We start from the raw sequence: 16,412 nt of genomic DNA on the forward strand, positions 1-16,412 counted from the left end.
CTAAATTTAGAAATACAATTTAATGGCAATTATTTTGTTATTGATAACCAAATATCTATGCTGGTCATCACTAGTTACCATAGCCACAAAGTCATAAACCCTGTCTATTTCTACAATTTCTCCTCTTAAAATCTGATTTGAAACCTAACCCTAACCTTAAACCACACTGAATATAGCCAATTTTAACAATATGGCTGTTTTAACTAGTGACAATCCTGAAAACACCAGTAGAGCCATTCTCACAACAGCTCCATCAGTTCCAGAAAATGTATTTGCATGAGTATGATTTGCATGGAATAAAAGAAAGGGAAAAGGGTACGCCTAGTCAGCTGCATAACTAAATGCATTCAACCGAAATGTGCCTTCCACATTCAACCCAATCCCTCTGAATCGACATCCATTTAAATCGGTGCCAGGCGAGCAGTTGTTGTAGGGGGTTAACTGGGAAGAACAGCACATTTTTCCACCTTGCTAGCTCAAGGATTTTAATCAGTAACCTTTCGGATACTGGCATCCCAACATCCATTTTTCTCATTGAACCATAGGAATACAATAGGTGACAACAACGCAGAGCACCCAGAGACATCCAACTAAGCGAGGGCAAAGATGGACCCAACTGCAGTACCACTCAATCAGACCAATTCTAACCTGTCTGACTCTGCCTGCATTAAAAATGACTGGGTGGACGGGCACATGTACCTAGCAGCCTACTCCCTCTTCTTCATCGTGGGCTTCCCGGCTAACTGCCTGTCTCTGTATGTGGCCTGGGTGTTAATGAGGAAAGGAAACAACTTGGCCGTGTACCTGGTGAATCTGTCCATCTCAGACCTCCTCTATACGGTCTCCCTGCCCGTATGGATCGAGCTGGCCCTGGGTCGGCCCGTAGGGGACACCTTCTGTAGCCTGGTGTCTGTGGTGATGTACAACAGCTTCTACATCGGGTCTGGTCTCCTCTGCTGCATCTCAGTGGATCGCTACCTGGCCGTGGTCTATCCTCTCTACTTCAACTGGGTGCGGCAGGTGCGTACTGCAGTGGCAGTTTGCGCTGCATTGTGGTGTGTAGAACTGTCTATCCACATCTATCTTCTTCACCAAAAGGGGGCCCTGCAGGACTTCTCCGCCAGGCGGCTGTGTAAGGAGGGTATGCCCATGGCCCAGGCGGACGCCCACGTTGCTCTGACCAGGGTGGTTCTGGGGTTCCTGCTCCCCCTTCTCATCATGACCTTCTGCTTCCATCAGATTGTTTTGGCACTCCGCGACAGTACCTCCTTGCTGGCCCGGGAGCGGAGGAAAGTCAGCCTCCTGTTGCTGCTCCTCCTGGTGACATATGTAGTGGCCTTCGGCCCCTTCCAGGCTGTTATGTTCCTCAGAGGGGTGCTGGAGCCAGGGGAATGTAGCATGGCAGTGAAGCTCAGGGACCCATACATGGTGCTGGTTGCCTGGACGACACTCAACAGCATGCTGGACCCTATTTTCTACTGTCTCATCAGTCAGAGTGCCAAGAACGAGATGACTAAAGTGCTGCAAAGATGCAATAGATGCAGCAGTCAGTTAAAGAAGTGCAAAACTATTTACACAATTACATAAGCTAAGAAATGATTAATGATAAATCCATTAAAAGTATTTTACTGTGAAAATGTCATGTCAAACTTGCTTTATGCTACAATGCTTGTTAGAAGAAAAAAATATGAATTGGGACCTGTAACTAGCTGCTCTTGTGTGAGTGACGTTACATTGTTAGTAGACAGTAGGCTCCATTATAGAGTACTGTAACTAACCTTATTTGCAATATATTCAAATGGTTCCTTTGTGAGGCTAGTATAGTACTGCTGTTTAACAATCCACTACTGTATAATCTTGTTCAAATGTTTTCTATGCAAATTTATATTCAGACCCTAACACATATTTCTGTGAAGGTACAATGCCTGAATAGTATCTGATAAAGTTATGGTATCCTATATCCTACAACTATTTTATATGGACAACCAACAGGTAATTGCCAAAATAAAAGAAAACCAACATAACCTGTAAGGCATTGGGCCACCACGAGCCGCCAGAACAGCTTCAATGTGCCTTGGCATAGATTCTGCAAGTATTTTTCCACGACAAACTCCATAATTTGGTGTTTTGTTAATGATGGAGGAAAACACTGTCTCAGGCACCGCTGCAAAATCTCCTAAAAGTGTTCAATTGGGTTGAGATCTGGTTTCACACACACACACACACACACACACACACACACACACACACACACACACACACACACACACACACACACACACACACACACACACACACACACACACACACACACACACACACACACACACACACTTTAAATCCCCTATGATTCTTTGAGACCACTCTTTCAAAGTCATAGATCTCTTCTAGCCAAAATATGGAGCAACTGGGCATTTTTATACTTGACCCTAAGCATGATGGGATGTTAATTGCTTAATTAACTCAGCAACTACACCTGTGTGGAAACACCTGCTTTCAATTTCCTTTGTATCCCTCATTTACTCAAGTGTTTCCTTTATTTTGGCAGTTACCTGTAAGTACAGTGCCTTCAGAAAGTATTTACACTCCTGGACTTTTTCCACATTTTGTTGTGTTTACAACCAAGAGCAGTGTGCGGTTTCCTTTTTCCTTCATCTTGTTGAACTGTTGCCATGCACCTGCAAAGAGATTGCTTAGATGTGCGAGTGCCTTTTGAATGTTGTGTTACAACCTGAATTTAAAATGGATTCAATTGAGAGTTTGTGTCACTGGCCTACACACAATACCCCATAACAGGGTTCCCCAAATAATAATTGATTCACTTTTTTTATTGTTAGATATTATAGACTGTAAAAACACCAGGAATTCAGCTCCAAGTATTAATTTAAGAAATCTGTTCAAGTATTCCCACGCATAGTAGCGAGACGTGACCGTATACAAATGTAAGCAAGGTTTTAAATGTTTTAGTCAAACATTATTCTGTCTGTTTGGGCTTCTTGCAGTCAATTTGCAATATACATATGTTTTAATTATGTTTACATTATACATTTCAGTCATTTAGTAAACGGTCTTATCCAGAGCAATGTACATGAGCAATTAGAGTGCCATGTTCAAGGGCACATCTAAAGATTTTTCATGTAGTTGACTCGGGGATTTGAATCATTGACCTTTCGATTACTGGCCCAATGCTTTTCACTCCTAGTCTACCTGCCCGTTACGGCCCCCCAACCACCCACTGAAGAAGAAAAAATGTCCAGTAGATGAATCCAGTTGATGATCCCTGCCCTATAATGTCAACATGGAATTTTTTACAAATTAATACAAATGAAATTCAAATGTTATTTGTCACATGCGCCAAATACAACAGAGTAGGTGGGACTTCACAGTGTCCCAAAATGTTCAGGAATTAATGCTGCAGGGTGCAAATTTCTGTTAGAAAAAGCTTGCCTTTGCTTTCCTAACTAACTGAGTGTATTGGTTCCTGACTTCCCTGAAAAGTTGCATATCGTGGGGACTATTCGATGCTAGTGCAGTACGCCACAGGATGTTTTTGTGCTGGTAAGGGCAGTCAAGTCTGGAGTGAAACAAGGGCTATGTCTGTTCTTAGTTCTACATTTTCTGAAAGGGGCATGCTTATTTATGATGTTGAGGAAAGAACTTAAAAGAACACCAGGCATCCTCTACTGACAGGATGAGGTCAATATCCTTCCTGGATACCCGGGCCAGGTCGATTAGAAAGGCCTACTTGTAGAAGTGTTTTAGGGAGCGTTTGACAGTGATGAGGGGTGGTCGCGGACCCATAACGGACGCAGACAATGAGGTAGTGATCACTGAGATCCAGGTTGAAGACAGCAGAGGTGTATTTTGAGGACAAGTTGGTCAGGATGATATCTATGAGGATGCCCATGTTTACAGATTTTGGGTTGTACCTGGTAGGTTCCTTGATCATTTGTGTGAGATTGAGGACATCTAGCTTAGATTGTAGGATGGCCGGGGTGTTAAGCATATCCCAGTTTAGGCCACCTAACAGTACCAATTCTGACAATAGATGGGGGTCAATCAATTCACATATGGTGCCCAGGTCACAGCTGGGTGCTGGGGGGGTCTATAACAAGCGGAAACCTCGAGGGACTTATTTCTGGAGAGATGGATTTTTAAAAGTAGAAGCTAAAACTGTTTGGGCATAGACCTGGATAGTATAACAGAACTCTGCAAGCTCTCTCTACAGTAGATTGCAAGCCCTTAACTCTTCTTGAACTGCAATGTTGGTTAAGAAAACATTTACCAAGTAGACTAAAATATAAAGTAACAATAAAAAAGTAACACAATAAGAATAACGAGGCTATTACAGGTGGCACCGCTACCGAGTCAGTGTGTACAGGTTAGTTGGGGTAATTTTTACATGTAGGTGGGGGTGAAGTGACTATGCATAGATAATAAACAGTGAGTATCAGCAGAGTACAATAGAGGGTGTGGGTACATTGTAAATTGTCCGGAGGCGATTTTATTAGTTGTTCAGCAGTCTTATGGCTTGGGGGTAGAAGCTATTGAGGAACCTTTTGGTCCTAGACTTGGCTCTCCAGAACCGCTTGCCGTGCGATAGCAGAGAAAACAGTCTATAACTTGGGTGAATGGAGTCTCCGACAATTTTATGGGATTTCCTTTGACACCGCCAATTATATAGGTCCTGGATGGCAGAAAGCTTGGCACCAGTGATGTACTGGGCTGTTCACACTACCCTCTGTAGTGCCTTACAGTCAGATGCCAAGCAGTTGCCATATCAAGCGGTGATGCAACAGGTCAGGATGCTCTTGATGGTGCAGCTATAGACCCTTTTGAGGATCTGGGGACCCATGCCAAATCTTTTCAGTCTCCTGATGGGGAAAAGGTTTTGTCGTGGACTCTTCACGACTGTCTTGGTATGTTTGGACCATGACAGTTTGTTGTTGATGAGGACACCAGGGATCTTGAAACACTCGACCCGCTCCACTACATCCCTGTCGATGTTAATGGGGGCCTGTTCGGACTGCCTTTTCCTGTAGTCCCCGATCAGCTCCTTAGTCTTGCTCACATTGATGGAGAGGTTGTTGTCCTGGCACCACACTGCCAGTTCTCTGACCTCCTCCCTATAGGCTCTCTCATTGTTGTCGGTGATCAGGCCTACCACTGTTGTGTTGTCAGCAAACTTAATGATGGTGTTGGAATCGTGTTTGGCCATGCAGTCGTGGGTGAACAGGGGAATGCAGGAGGGGACAAAGTACACACCCCTGAGGGGCCCCAGTGTTAAGGATCAGTGTGGCAGACGTGTTGTTGCCTACTCTTACTACCTGGGGGCGGCCCGTCAGGAAGTCCAGGATCCAGTTGCAGAGGGAGGTGTTTATTCCCAGAGTCCTTATCTTAGTATCAAATCAAATCAAATGTATTTATATAGCCCTTCGTACATCAGCTGATATCTCAAAGTGCTGTACAGAAACCCAGCCTAAAACCCCAAACAGCAAGCAATGCAGGTGTAGAAGCACGGTGGCTAGGAAAAACTCCCTAGAAAGGCCAAAACCTAGGAAGAAACCTAGAGAGGAACCAGGCTATGTGGGGTGGCCAGTCCTCTTCTGGCTGTGCCGGGTGGAGATTATAACAGAACATGGCCAAGATGTTCAAATGTTCATAAATGACCAGCATGGTCAAATCAAATCAAATGTATTTATATAGCCCTTCGTACATCAGCTGATATCTCAAAGTGCTGTACAGAAACCCAGCCTAAAACCACAAACAGCAAGCAATGCAGGTGTAGAAGCACGGTGGCTAGGAAAAACTCCCTAGAAAGGCCAAAACCTAGGAAGAAACCTAGAGAGGAACCAGGCTATGTGGGGTGGCCAGTCCTTTTCTGGCTGTGCCGGGTGGAGATTATAACAGAACATGGCCAAGATGTTCAAATGTTCATAAATGACCAGCATGGTCGAATAATAATAAGGCAGAACAGTTGAAACTGGAGCAGCAGCACAGTCAGGTGGAAGTTGAAACTGGAGCAGCAGCATGGCCAGGTGGACTGGGGACAGCAAGGAGTCATCATGTCAGGTAGTCCTGGGGCACGGTCCTAGGGCTCAGGTCAGTTGAAACTGGAACAGCAGCATGGCCAGGTGGACTGGGGACAGCAAGGAGTCATCATGTCAGGTAGTCCTGAGGCATGGTCCTAGGGCTCAGGTCCTCCGAGAGAGAGAAAGAAAGAGAGAAAGAGAGAATTAGAGAGAGCACACTTAAATTCACACAGGACACCGAATAGGACAGGAGAAGTACTCCTGGATGATCACATCAGTGACTCAACCCACTCAGGTGTCGCACCCCTCCCAGGGACGGTATGAGAGAGCCTCAGTAATGAGCTTTGTGGGCACTATGGTGCTGAACGCTTAGCTGTAGTCGATGAACAGCATTCTCACATAGGTGTTCCTTTTGTCTAGATGAGAAAGGGCAGTGTGGAGTGCGATTGAGATTGCGTCATCTGTGAATCTGTTGGGGTGGTATGCAAATTGGAGTGGGTCAAGGGTGTCCAAGAGGATGCTGTTGATGTGAGCCATGACCAGCCTTTCAAAGCACTTCATGGCTACCGACGTCAGTGCCACGGGGCGGTAATCATTTAGGCAGGTTACCTTCGCTTCCTTGGGCACAGGGACTATGGTGGTCTGCTTGAAACATGTAGGTATTACAGACTCGGTCAGGGAAAGGTTGAAATTGTCAGTGAAAACACTTGACAGTTGGTCCGCTCATTACACGTCCTGGTAATCCGTCTGGCCCAGCGGCTTAGTGAATGTTGATCTGTTTAAAATGTTTTGTTCACATCGGCTGTGGAGAGCTTTATCACACAGTTATCCAGAACAGCTGGTGCTCTCGTGCATGCTTCATTGTTCCCTGCCCTGAAGCACGCATAAAAGGCATTTAACTCATCTGGTAGGTTCGCGTCACTGGGCAGCTCGCGTCTGGGTTTCCCTTTGTAGTCCGTAATAGCTTTCAAGCCCTGCCACATCTGAGCCGGTGTAGTAGGATTCAATCTTAATCTTGTATTGACGCTTTGCTTGATTTCTTATAAGTGTCCAGATTAGTCTCCCGCTCCGTGAAAGCGGCAGCTCTAGCCTTTAGCTCGATGCGATGTTGCCTGTAATCCATTGCTTCTGGTTGGGATATGTACGTATGGTCACTATGGGAACGACGTCGTCGATGCACTTCTTGATAAAGCCGATGACTGAGGTGGTGTATTCCTCAATGCTATTGGATGAATCCTGGAACATATTCCAGTCTGTGCTAGCAAAACAGTCCTGTAGTGTAGCATCCACGTCATCTGACCACTTCCCTATTGAGCAAGTCTCTGGTACCTTCCGCTTTAGTTTTTGCTTGTTAGCAGGAATCAGGAGGATAGAATTGTGGTCAGATTTGCCAAATGGAGGGCGGGGGAGAGCATTCATCTCTCTGTGTGGAGTGAAGGTGGTCTAGAGGTTTTTTCCCTCTGGTTGCACATTTAACATGCTGGTAGAAATTAGGTAAATGGATGAGTTTCCCTGCATTAAAGTCCCCAGCCACTAGGAGCTTCGCCTCTGGATGAGCTTTTTCCTGTTTGCTCATGGTCGTATACAGCTCATTGAGTGCAGTCTTAGTGCCTGCATTGGTTTATGGTAGTAATTAGACAGCTACAAATAATATAGATGAAAACTCTCTTTGTAAATAGTGTGGTGTCGTGTCTTTGCTATGGATTTAATGATATGACATGCTATTTTATAAAATCAATTCTCTGTAATTAATATTAACTGATTAAACTAATCATGTAAATGTAATTAACCTCTAGCGTCGAGCAATCCCGTATCCGGGAGCGTAATTATAGCCTCAAGCTCATTACCATAACGCAACGTTAACTATTCATGAAAATCGCAAAAGAAATGAAAGAAATATATTCACTCACAAGCTTAGCCTTTTGTTAACAACACTGTCATCTCAGATTTTCAAAATATGCTTTTCAACCATAGCTACACAAGCATTTGTGTAAGAGTATTGATGGCTAGCACAGCATTAAGCCTAGCATTCAGCAGGCAACATTTTCACAAAAACAAGAAAAGCATTCAAATAAAATCATTTACCTTTGAAGAACTTCGGATGTTTTCAATAAGGAGACTCTCAGTTAGATAGCAAATGTTCATTTTTTCCAAAAAGATTATTTGTGTAGGAGAAATCGCTCCGTTTTGTTCATCACGTTTGGCTAAGAAAAAAATCCGAAAATGCAGTCTCTACAACGCCAAACTTTTTTCCAAATTAACTCCATAATATCGACAGAAGCATGGCAAACGTTGTTTAGAATCAATCCTCAAGGTGTTTTTCACATATCTATTCGATGATAAATCATTCGTGGCAGCTGTGTTTCTCCTCGAAGCAAACGAAAAATACACGCAGCTGGAGATTACGCAATAATTGCAACGGAGGACACCAAGCGGCCACCTGGTAGATGTAGTCTCTTAAGGTCAATCTTCCAATGATTTGCCTACAAATACGTCACAATGCTGTCGACACCTTGGGGAAACGACAGAAAGTCTAAGCTCATTCGTGACCCATACACAGCCATATAAGGAGACATTGGAACACAGCGCATTCAAAATCTGGGGCACTTCCTGTATGAAATTTCATCTTGGTTTCGCCTGTAGCATTAGTTCTGTGGCACTCACAGACAATATCTTTGCAGTTTTTGGAAATGTCAGAGTGTTTTCGTTCCAAAGCTGTCAATTATATGCATAGTCGAGCATCTTTTCGTGACAAAATATCTTGTTTTAAACGGGAACGTTTTTTAATCCATAAATTAAAAGAGCGCCCCCTATATCGAAGAAGTTAATGACCCGTTGGTAGGATATATGTGATCATTTTACATTGATTGTATGTTGGCTAATATGACCGATGGTAAAGGGAGATTACCCGCTTGCCGCAGAATCCTTACAAGGCACCAGGACCTTTGTCCTCGATATCTCTGTCTCTTTCTCCTGCGAATGACGGGGATGAAGGCCTTGTTGGGCGTCTGAATTAAATTATTCCCATCTCCAGTACAGGGTGAGTAATCGTTGTCCTGATATCTAGTAGCTCTTTCGATCATAAGACACAGTGGCAGAAACATTTGGGGCAAAATAAGTTACAAATAACGCGAAAAAACACACACAATAGCACAATTGATTAGGGGGTTAAAAAGGCAGCCATTTCCTCCGGGTGTGCAAAGCTCTTAGAGACTCACAGGTATAATAGCTACCAAAGATGATTCTAACATGCATTGACTCAGGGGTGTGAATACTTACGTAAATTCGATTTTTCTGAATTTAATTTTCAATAAATTAGCTAACATTTCTAAAAACACATTTTCATTATGGGGTATTGCAGGTATTATTATTCATTATGGGTGAGAAGAAAAAAAATCTATCTAATCCATTTTGAATTCAGCCTGTGTGGAATAAGTCCCTGTATCTATATGTACACACTATGGATCATTATCTGTTGTTTGACTTTCATATAAAAGTCCAATTAGATCAATATAATGAGGATTTTCTCAATATGGCTTATTCATACTCCTTTATCACACCCAAACAGTTTTTATTTTACCTTTATTTAACTAGGCAAGTCAGTTAAGAACAAATTCTTATTTTCAATGACGGCCTAGGAACAGTGGGTTAACTGCCTGTTCAGGGGCAGAACGACAGATTTGTACCTTGTCAGCTCGGGGGTTTGAACTTGCAACCTTCCAGTTACTAGTCCAACGCTCTAACCACTCTTCCTGTTTTTTGGAATTTGTTGACCAAGCCTATGAATGACATTACATGTGTGTACCGAGTCTGTCCAGAAGGTTATCGTTTGGGAGAAACAAACTAATAATTTGATTTCTATAATCAATAACTGAAAAGTCTATTGAGTGCTCTCCTGTATACGGTCAACTGTGAGTACTGCTTTTTACATGTTACTGTATGGTCATGGGGTCAGGTCGAAAATTAGTGTCACCCTTGAAAAATATTAGCAAAAAAGACTATAAAATTAAAGCTATATTGTATGCTCGAAAAATATTGACAATTATACTAATACATTATCTCAGAAAAATAAATTTTGTTTAACAAGTAAGATATATTTTTCAAAAAACTACAGTGGTCAAAATGATTACCACCCCCATTTTCAATCCCTTTCAATACCTCACCTTGCGAGGATAACAGCATTGAGACTTTTTCAAAAATGTTTTAGGAGATTGGAGAAAACATTGGGAGAGATGTTAGACCATTCCTCCATACAGAATATTTCCAGATCCTTGATATCCTTCATCTGTGCTTATGGACTGCACTTTGTAATTCAAGCCAAAGGTTTTCAATGAGGTTCAAGTTCTGACATGGCCATTGCAAAATGATGCTTTTGATATGTGCTTGGGCTTATTGTCTTGATGCAAGATCCACATGCGGCCAAGTTTCAACTTCCTGGCAGAGGCAACCAGATTTTTGACTAAAATGCCCTGGTACTGGGTAAAGTTCATGACGCCGTTGACCTCAACAAGAGCCCCAGGACCAGTGGAAGCAAAATAGCCCCATAACATCAAAGATCCAAACACCAAACCCTTTAAAAAAAAGTATAATTAAGCATACAATACAGCTCAGTATTCATATTATTTATTTTAAAATGCTCAGCGCAGTCAAGATTGTTTAATTGATCCTTTATTTAACTAGACAAGTCAGTTAAGAACAAATTCTTACTTACAACGACAGCCTACCCTTGCCAAACCCAAACAACGCTGGGCCAATTATGCGCCTCCCTATGGGACTCCCAATCCCAGCCGGTTGTAATACAACCTGGAATCGAACCAGGGTCTGTAGGGACGTCTCTAGCACTGAGATGCAGTGCCTTAAACCGCTGTGCCACTTCCTGTGTTTTATAGACATATTTCTACATTATGAGGCTGCCTGAAAAAGACTGCCTGAAATTAGTTAACAGACCAATAAGAAAGAGTTCCAAACATCTCTGCCAATAACAGCTAGTTTTCAGTTTTCCCCACCCCGCTCAGACCACTGTCCGGGGACAGTCCTAGCAAAATTCTTGCTTGAGAAATTAATCTTTATACAGTGCCTTGCGAAAGTATTCGGCCCCCTTGAACTTTGTGACCTTTTGCCACATTTCAGGCTTCAAACATAAAGATATAAAACTGTATTTTTCTGTGAAGAATCAACAACAAGTGGGACACAATCATGAAGTGGACGACATTTATTGGATATTTCAAACTTTTTTAACAAATCAAAAACTGAAAAATTGGGCGTGCAAAATTATTCAGCCCCTTTGCTTTCAGTGCAGCAAACTCTCTCCAGAAGTTCAGTGAGGATCTCTGAATGATCCAATGTTGACCTAAATGACTAATGATGATAAATACAATCCACCTGTGTGTAATCAAGTCTCCGTATAAATGCACCTGCACTGTGATAGACTCAGAGGTCCGTTAAAAGCGCAGAGAGCATCATGAAGAACAAGGAACACACCAGGCAGGTCCGAGATACTGTTGTGAAGAAGTTTAAAGCCGGATTTGGATACAAAAAGATTTCCCAAGCTTTAAACATCCCAAGGAGCACTGTGCAAGCGATAATATTGAAATGGAAGGAGTATCAGACCACTGCAAATCTACCAAGATCTGGCCGTCCCTCTAAACTTTCAGCTCATACAAGGAGAAGACTGATCAGAGATGCAGCCAAGAGGCCCATGATCACTCTGGATGAACTGCAGAGATCTACAGCTGAGGTGGGAGACTCTGTCCATAGGACAACAATCAGTCATATATTGCACAAATCTGGCCTTTATGGAAGAGTGGCAAGAAGAAAGCCATTTCTTAAAGATATCCATAAAAAGTGTTGTTTAACGTTTGCCACAAGCCACCTGGGAGACACACCAAACATGTGGAAGAAGGTGCTCTGGTCAGATGAAACCAAAATTGAACTTTTTGGCAACAATGCAAAACGTTATCTTTGGCGTAAAAGCAACACAGCTCATCACCCTGAACACACCATCCCCACTGTCAAACATGGTGGTGGCAGCATCATGGTTTGGGCCTGCTTTTCTTCAGCAGGGACAGGGAAGATGGTTAAAATTGATGGGAAGATGGATGGAGCCAAATACAGGACCATTCTGGAAGAAAACCTGATGGAGTCTGCAAAAGACCTGAGACTGGGACGGAGATTTGTCTTCCAACAAGACAATGATCCAAAACATAAAGCAAAATCTACAATGGAATGGTTCAAAAATAAACATATCCAGGTGTTAGAATGGCCAAGTCAAAGTCCAGACCTGAATCCAATCGAGAATCTGTGGAAAGAACTGAAAACTGCTGTTCACAAATGCTCTCCATCCAACCTCACTGAGCTCAAGCTGTTTTGCAAGGAGGAATGGGAAAAAAAATTCAGTCTCTCGATGTGCAAAACTGATAGAGACATAAGCGACTTACAAGCGACTTACAGCTGTAATCGCAGCAAAAGGTGGCGCTACAAAGTATTAACTTAAGGGGGCTGAATAATTTTGCACGCCCAATTTTTTCAGTTTTTGATTTGTTAAAAAAGTTTGAAATATCCAATAAATGTCGATAAATGTTCCACTTCATGATTGTGTCCCACTTGTTGTTGATTCTTCACAGTCTTGAAATTATCTTTGCTATACTTCAGAAATTGAGTCATGTTGTGTTGTATTGCTTTGGGGACATGAACTCCACAGTTGGGATGGAGAATTTCAGCCTGAGCACCACATATGACCCAGACAAACTGTGTAATCCAGCTGACTACCCCAAAGAGAGGTGGCCCTTTCTCTTTATGTACCTGGTCATCATTATCATCGGGATTCCCTCCAACTCCTTTTTCCTCTGTTTCCTGGCAGCACATCAGAAAGAGGAACACCCTGGGCATCTATCTGTTTAACCTGGCCCTGTCTGACCTCCTATTCACTGTGGGACTGTCTCTTTGGGTGGACTTTATGTGGCATGGTGGCTGGTTTCACAGGGATGCAATGTGCATTCTCTCCGTCATAATCCTCTTTACTAACTTCTACACCAGCGATGGGCTGCTTTGCTGTATTGCTCTGAACCGTTACCTGGCTGTGGTCCACCCGCTAAAGTATCCCATCCTGAGGAGGCTCGACACGGCCGTGATGATCAGTGTGGCTATCTGGGTGCTGGTGGTCTCCTTCAATACCTCCACCATCATCTGGACCGACTCGTACAACTCAGATGAGCAGAGAGCCATGTGTTTAGACGTGTTCCCCTTGAGGGACAGTCTGCTACAGGTCAGTGTGGCTCGTTTCGTCCTGGGTTTCCTGTTTCCTGTCCTGCTGGTGTCGTTCTGCTGTCGGGGGATCTGTGTGGCAGTACGTGCCAACCAGGCCACGGAGGAGCAGGAGAGGAGACATGTGTCCCAACTCCTGGTGATGGTGCTGCTCACCCTGGGGCTCTGCTTTGGACTCATCCACATTATGATGCTCTTGCGGGGGCTGCTGGAGCACTGTGGGAGCCCCTCCTGGCTCTTCCTGCCCTATAAGGTCAGTATGGCGATATCAGCACTCAACAGCGTGGCTGACCCCTTCCTCTACTGTTTCATCACCAGGCTGGGCAAGGCAAATGTCACACAGGTGGTACACTACCTCCAGCGGAAGAGAAAGGTGAATTGTCAGGAGGTGGTGTAATGTAGTAATGTAACCTTAAACCAGAACATTGGAGAGACAATCCCATTACTGCCCAGTTGATGGTCTCAGATACCTCAGTTTACATGCTGCTGTTCTGTCATTGTTACATTTCTAACATGATATAGCACAAATACGGGGACTGCATGAAGGTGGACAGTTAAACTTTAATTTGATTAGATTTTATCAAATAACAATGCTGATGTAGTAAAGTGGTCAAGGTCTATTTTTGTGTGCTATTGGTATATTTCAGGCGTATTCAACCGGGGATCCGTGGACCCCTGAGGTACTGCAGTAGGTGCGCGAAAATATCAATATATACATGAATATTGCTAGCAACAACAGAATAAATACATTTTTAATTACAGTAGAAAAGAGGAGAACATCTTTCTAATGTTGTCCGCTGTATTTTACAACTCCTAATATTGAACAAATTACACTAATTTAAGCTAATTACACTTACTGGAGGATTTGACATAGGCTTTGAAACAGCACCCGCTAGTACCAGTCTCAGCAAGTACACATGGCTAACAGCTGCTATTAGCGAAAATGTGTTTTGGAGTTACTTTTCTATCTAATAGGCTATGTTAGAGTTTACACGTCCTCTTCCAATTTATAATGTGAGGAGATCAAAATAATAAAAAACTGTCTACCAAATCTATTCATTTTAAAATGTTGATTACTGTCCATTGACGTTCACCTGATAATAAAACATGAATTATAATTGCCTGAAAGGGTGTCCCTGGGCAAGAAAAGGTTGAAGACCCCTGGTATAGTTGGTTACCTCTGAAACACTAGTCTGTAAATAAACGGCAAGACAAACCTGAAAGTAAAGAACTCAATTCATCCTTCTGTAGTGTCACAAGGAGGGATGAAATTACTAGTTCAAGGGTAATGTGATTGCCATCAGAAAATCATGTCTTAGTAATGATTTCCTGGCACAATGATCGAAACCGCAACACAGTATGTGTCTTCTTGACAAAGCATGAGTCCATATTTGTCACTCTCAATCAGAAAGCAGTGGGATCTCATTTTTGTTTCAATGTATTTGGCACCCTCTTCTGTTCTATATGTGCAGCCACTACACACTGGAGCCAGACTAAAACAGTCACTCCCCCGCTCTCTCAGCTTGCTATAATACAAACACATAAAAATACCCATAGTGTAGTTGTATTGGCAGGCTTATGTACAGTGTGCATTGGTTTCTATTTGAGAAGTGACTAGATGCCCAAACTAAAATAATTTCCTACTAATAAACATTTAAATAAGAGTGATAACTTAGTTTTGCTCCAAATAAGAACTTGGTATTGAACATTAAACATGGAACATTAACAGAATATTTACAAGGATTTGTTTAGTAATTTCCATCACTTGGTTAATTAGCTGCAATCATTAGCTATCTTCACTTTCCTTGAGTTGTATTAAATCATAGTAAGAGCTCTATTTGTGTTGTTGCCCTTGGAGTTGTCTTTGCCCTCTTAAATTGGGTTGGGAAATGAAAGTGCACCAAGAAGAGGTCTACCACCTGACAGAACGGCTTTTAGCTTTGGTTGGCTGACTTAGCCTATTAACAGTGTCCGTTGTCATTGCAGAGGCAGTTCCTGTTCTTTTTTGTTTGTGTAAGTTATCTCATAGGTTTGTATATAAAAGTGTCTGGTAGACTACAGTTGTATGTACTTTCCCAATACACACACACACCCATAATTCATTGGTCGTGCACACCGATTCCTTTTTTTCTCGTTTTGTCGCCAAACATTTTGTCTACAGCTCAAGCCGTACTTATCCATGCTATTTTACCTTTCCTTCATGCATTTGTTGATTAACAGTATGATCGTGATTAAGGTGTTTGTGATTAAGAGTTAAGCTAAAGAAATGTAAATACATACTTTGTTTATCCTCATAATTGTATTGGGGTTGCTCCTGGATGGAGATGTTGTCAGTCAAAGTGAGATAGACTACAAGAGAGCGCCATGTTTTGACTTTGTTGTGGTTCATGCCAACCTATTGATTGTCCTGGGGGAGGATAATTGAGTAACTAAATTAAAATTGTTATCAGGAATTATAGGCATGTGTTAGCCTGTCAGAGCATTGACCTATGTTGCTCTTTGTCCTGTTTATTATTTTGTAAATATTATAAGTTCTTTCAGTACCTATTTATTATTTATTATGAAAATAAAAGCATTTACCTTTGGCAGAAAAACTGCACTATCCCTATCTGCCTCTTTTCTGCACATCCACATTTGTCCAAAATACATAATTTGTTGTTCATTTGATAAAAATCAGGTTTATGTGGGTTCAGCTTGTATCTTTCCTCTCCATGCCTGCCAGACAGCGTGACAGGCAGGTCCCTCAGCAATCCTCCCAGCTCTACTCGGCTCTACCCAGCACTAGGCTACTCATTGCTCCAGGCTCAGTCTCAGAGGAACACTCCCTCTCACCTCTCTTAATCATTCATCCTTCCTGTGTTCCCAGCACTTTTACTGCACCTCTTCCTCCCATTCTTTAGCCATCCCACAGACTACTTTGAAGTATTTTGGTGGGGAAAAACATTTGAATAAAATTGTCAGTCTGTTTCTGTCTGTGTTTCCTGCCTTCGGAGTAGCCTACTGTAACGTTTGGCAGAGGATGATGTTTCTGTTCTTGATCTTCGATCACAATGTGTACCTGGCTGTCTATACCAATTACTACTTGTCTATTTCATTGAGCACTTCTTATACGATCAT

General features: G+C 42.6%; 2 protein-coding genes across 2 annotated transcripts; both read left to right on the forward strand.

The window, feature by feature from the left end:
• Positions 1–295: 295 nt before the first annotated feature.
• LOC112257163 (G-protein coupled receptor 4-like) lies at positions 296–2,210 on the forward strand. The gene has a single exon (XM_024430720.2). The coding sequence runs from the start codon at positions 607–609 to the stop codon at positions 1,585–1,587; it is 981 nt and encodes a 326-aa protein (XP_024286488.1). The 5' UTR covers positions 296–606; the 3' UTR covers positions 1,588–2,210.
• Positions 2,211–13,020: 10,810 nt separating this feature from the next.
• Positions 13,021–13,692, forward strand: LOC112255773 (psychosine receptor-like). Its single transcript, XM_024428613.1, has one exon. It carries the CDS (start codon positions 13,021–13,023, stop codon positions 13,690–13,692), a length of 672 nt encoding a protein of 223 aa, XP_024284381.1.
• The last annotated feature ends 2,720 nt before the right edge of the window (positions 13,693–16,412 follow it).

This window comes from Oncorhynchus tshawytscha, linkage group LG08 (genome assembly GCF_018296145.1).
Source record: "Oncorhynchus tshawytscha isolate Ot180627B linkage group LG08, Otsh_v2.0, whole genome shotgun sequence".
In the NCBI taxonomy this organism is placed as follows: domain Eukaryota; kingdom Metazoa; phylum Chordata; class Actinopteri; order Salmoniformes; family Salmonidae; genus Oncorhynchus; species Oncorhynchus tshawytscha.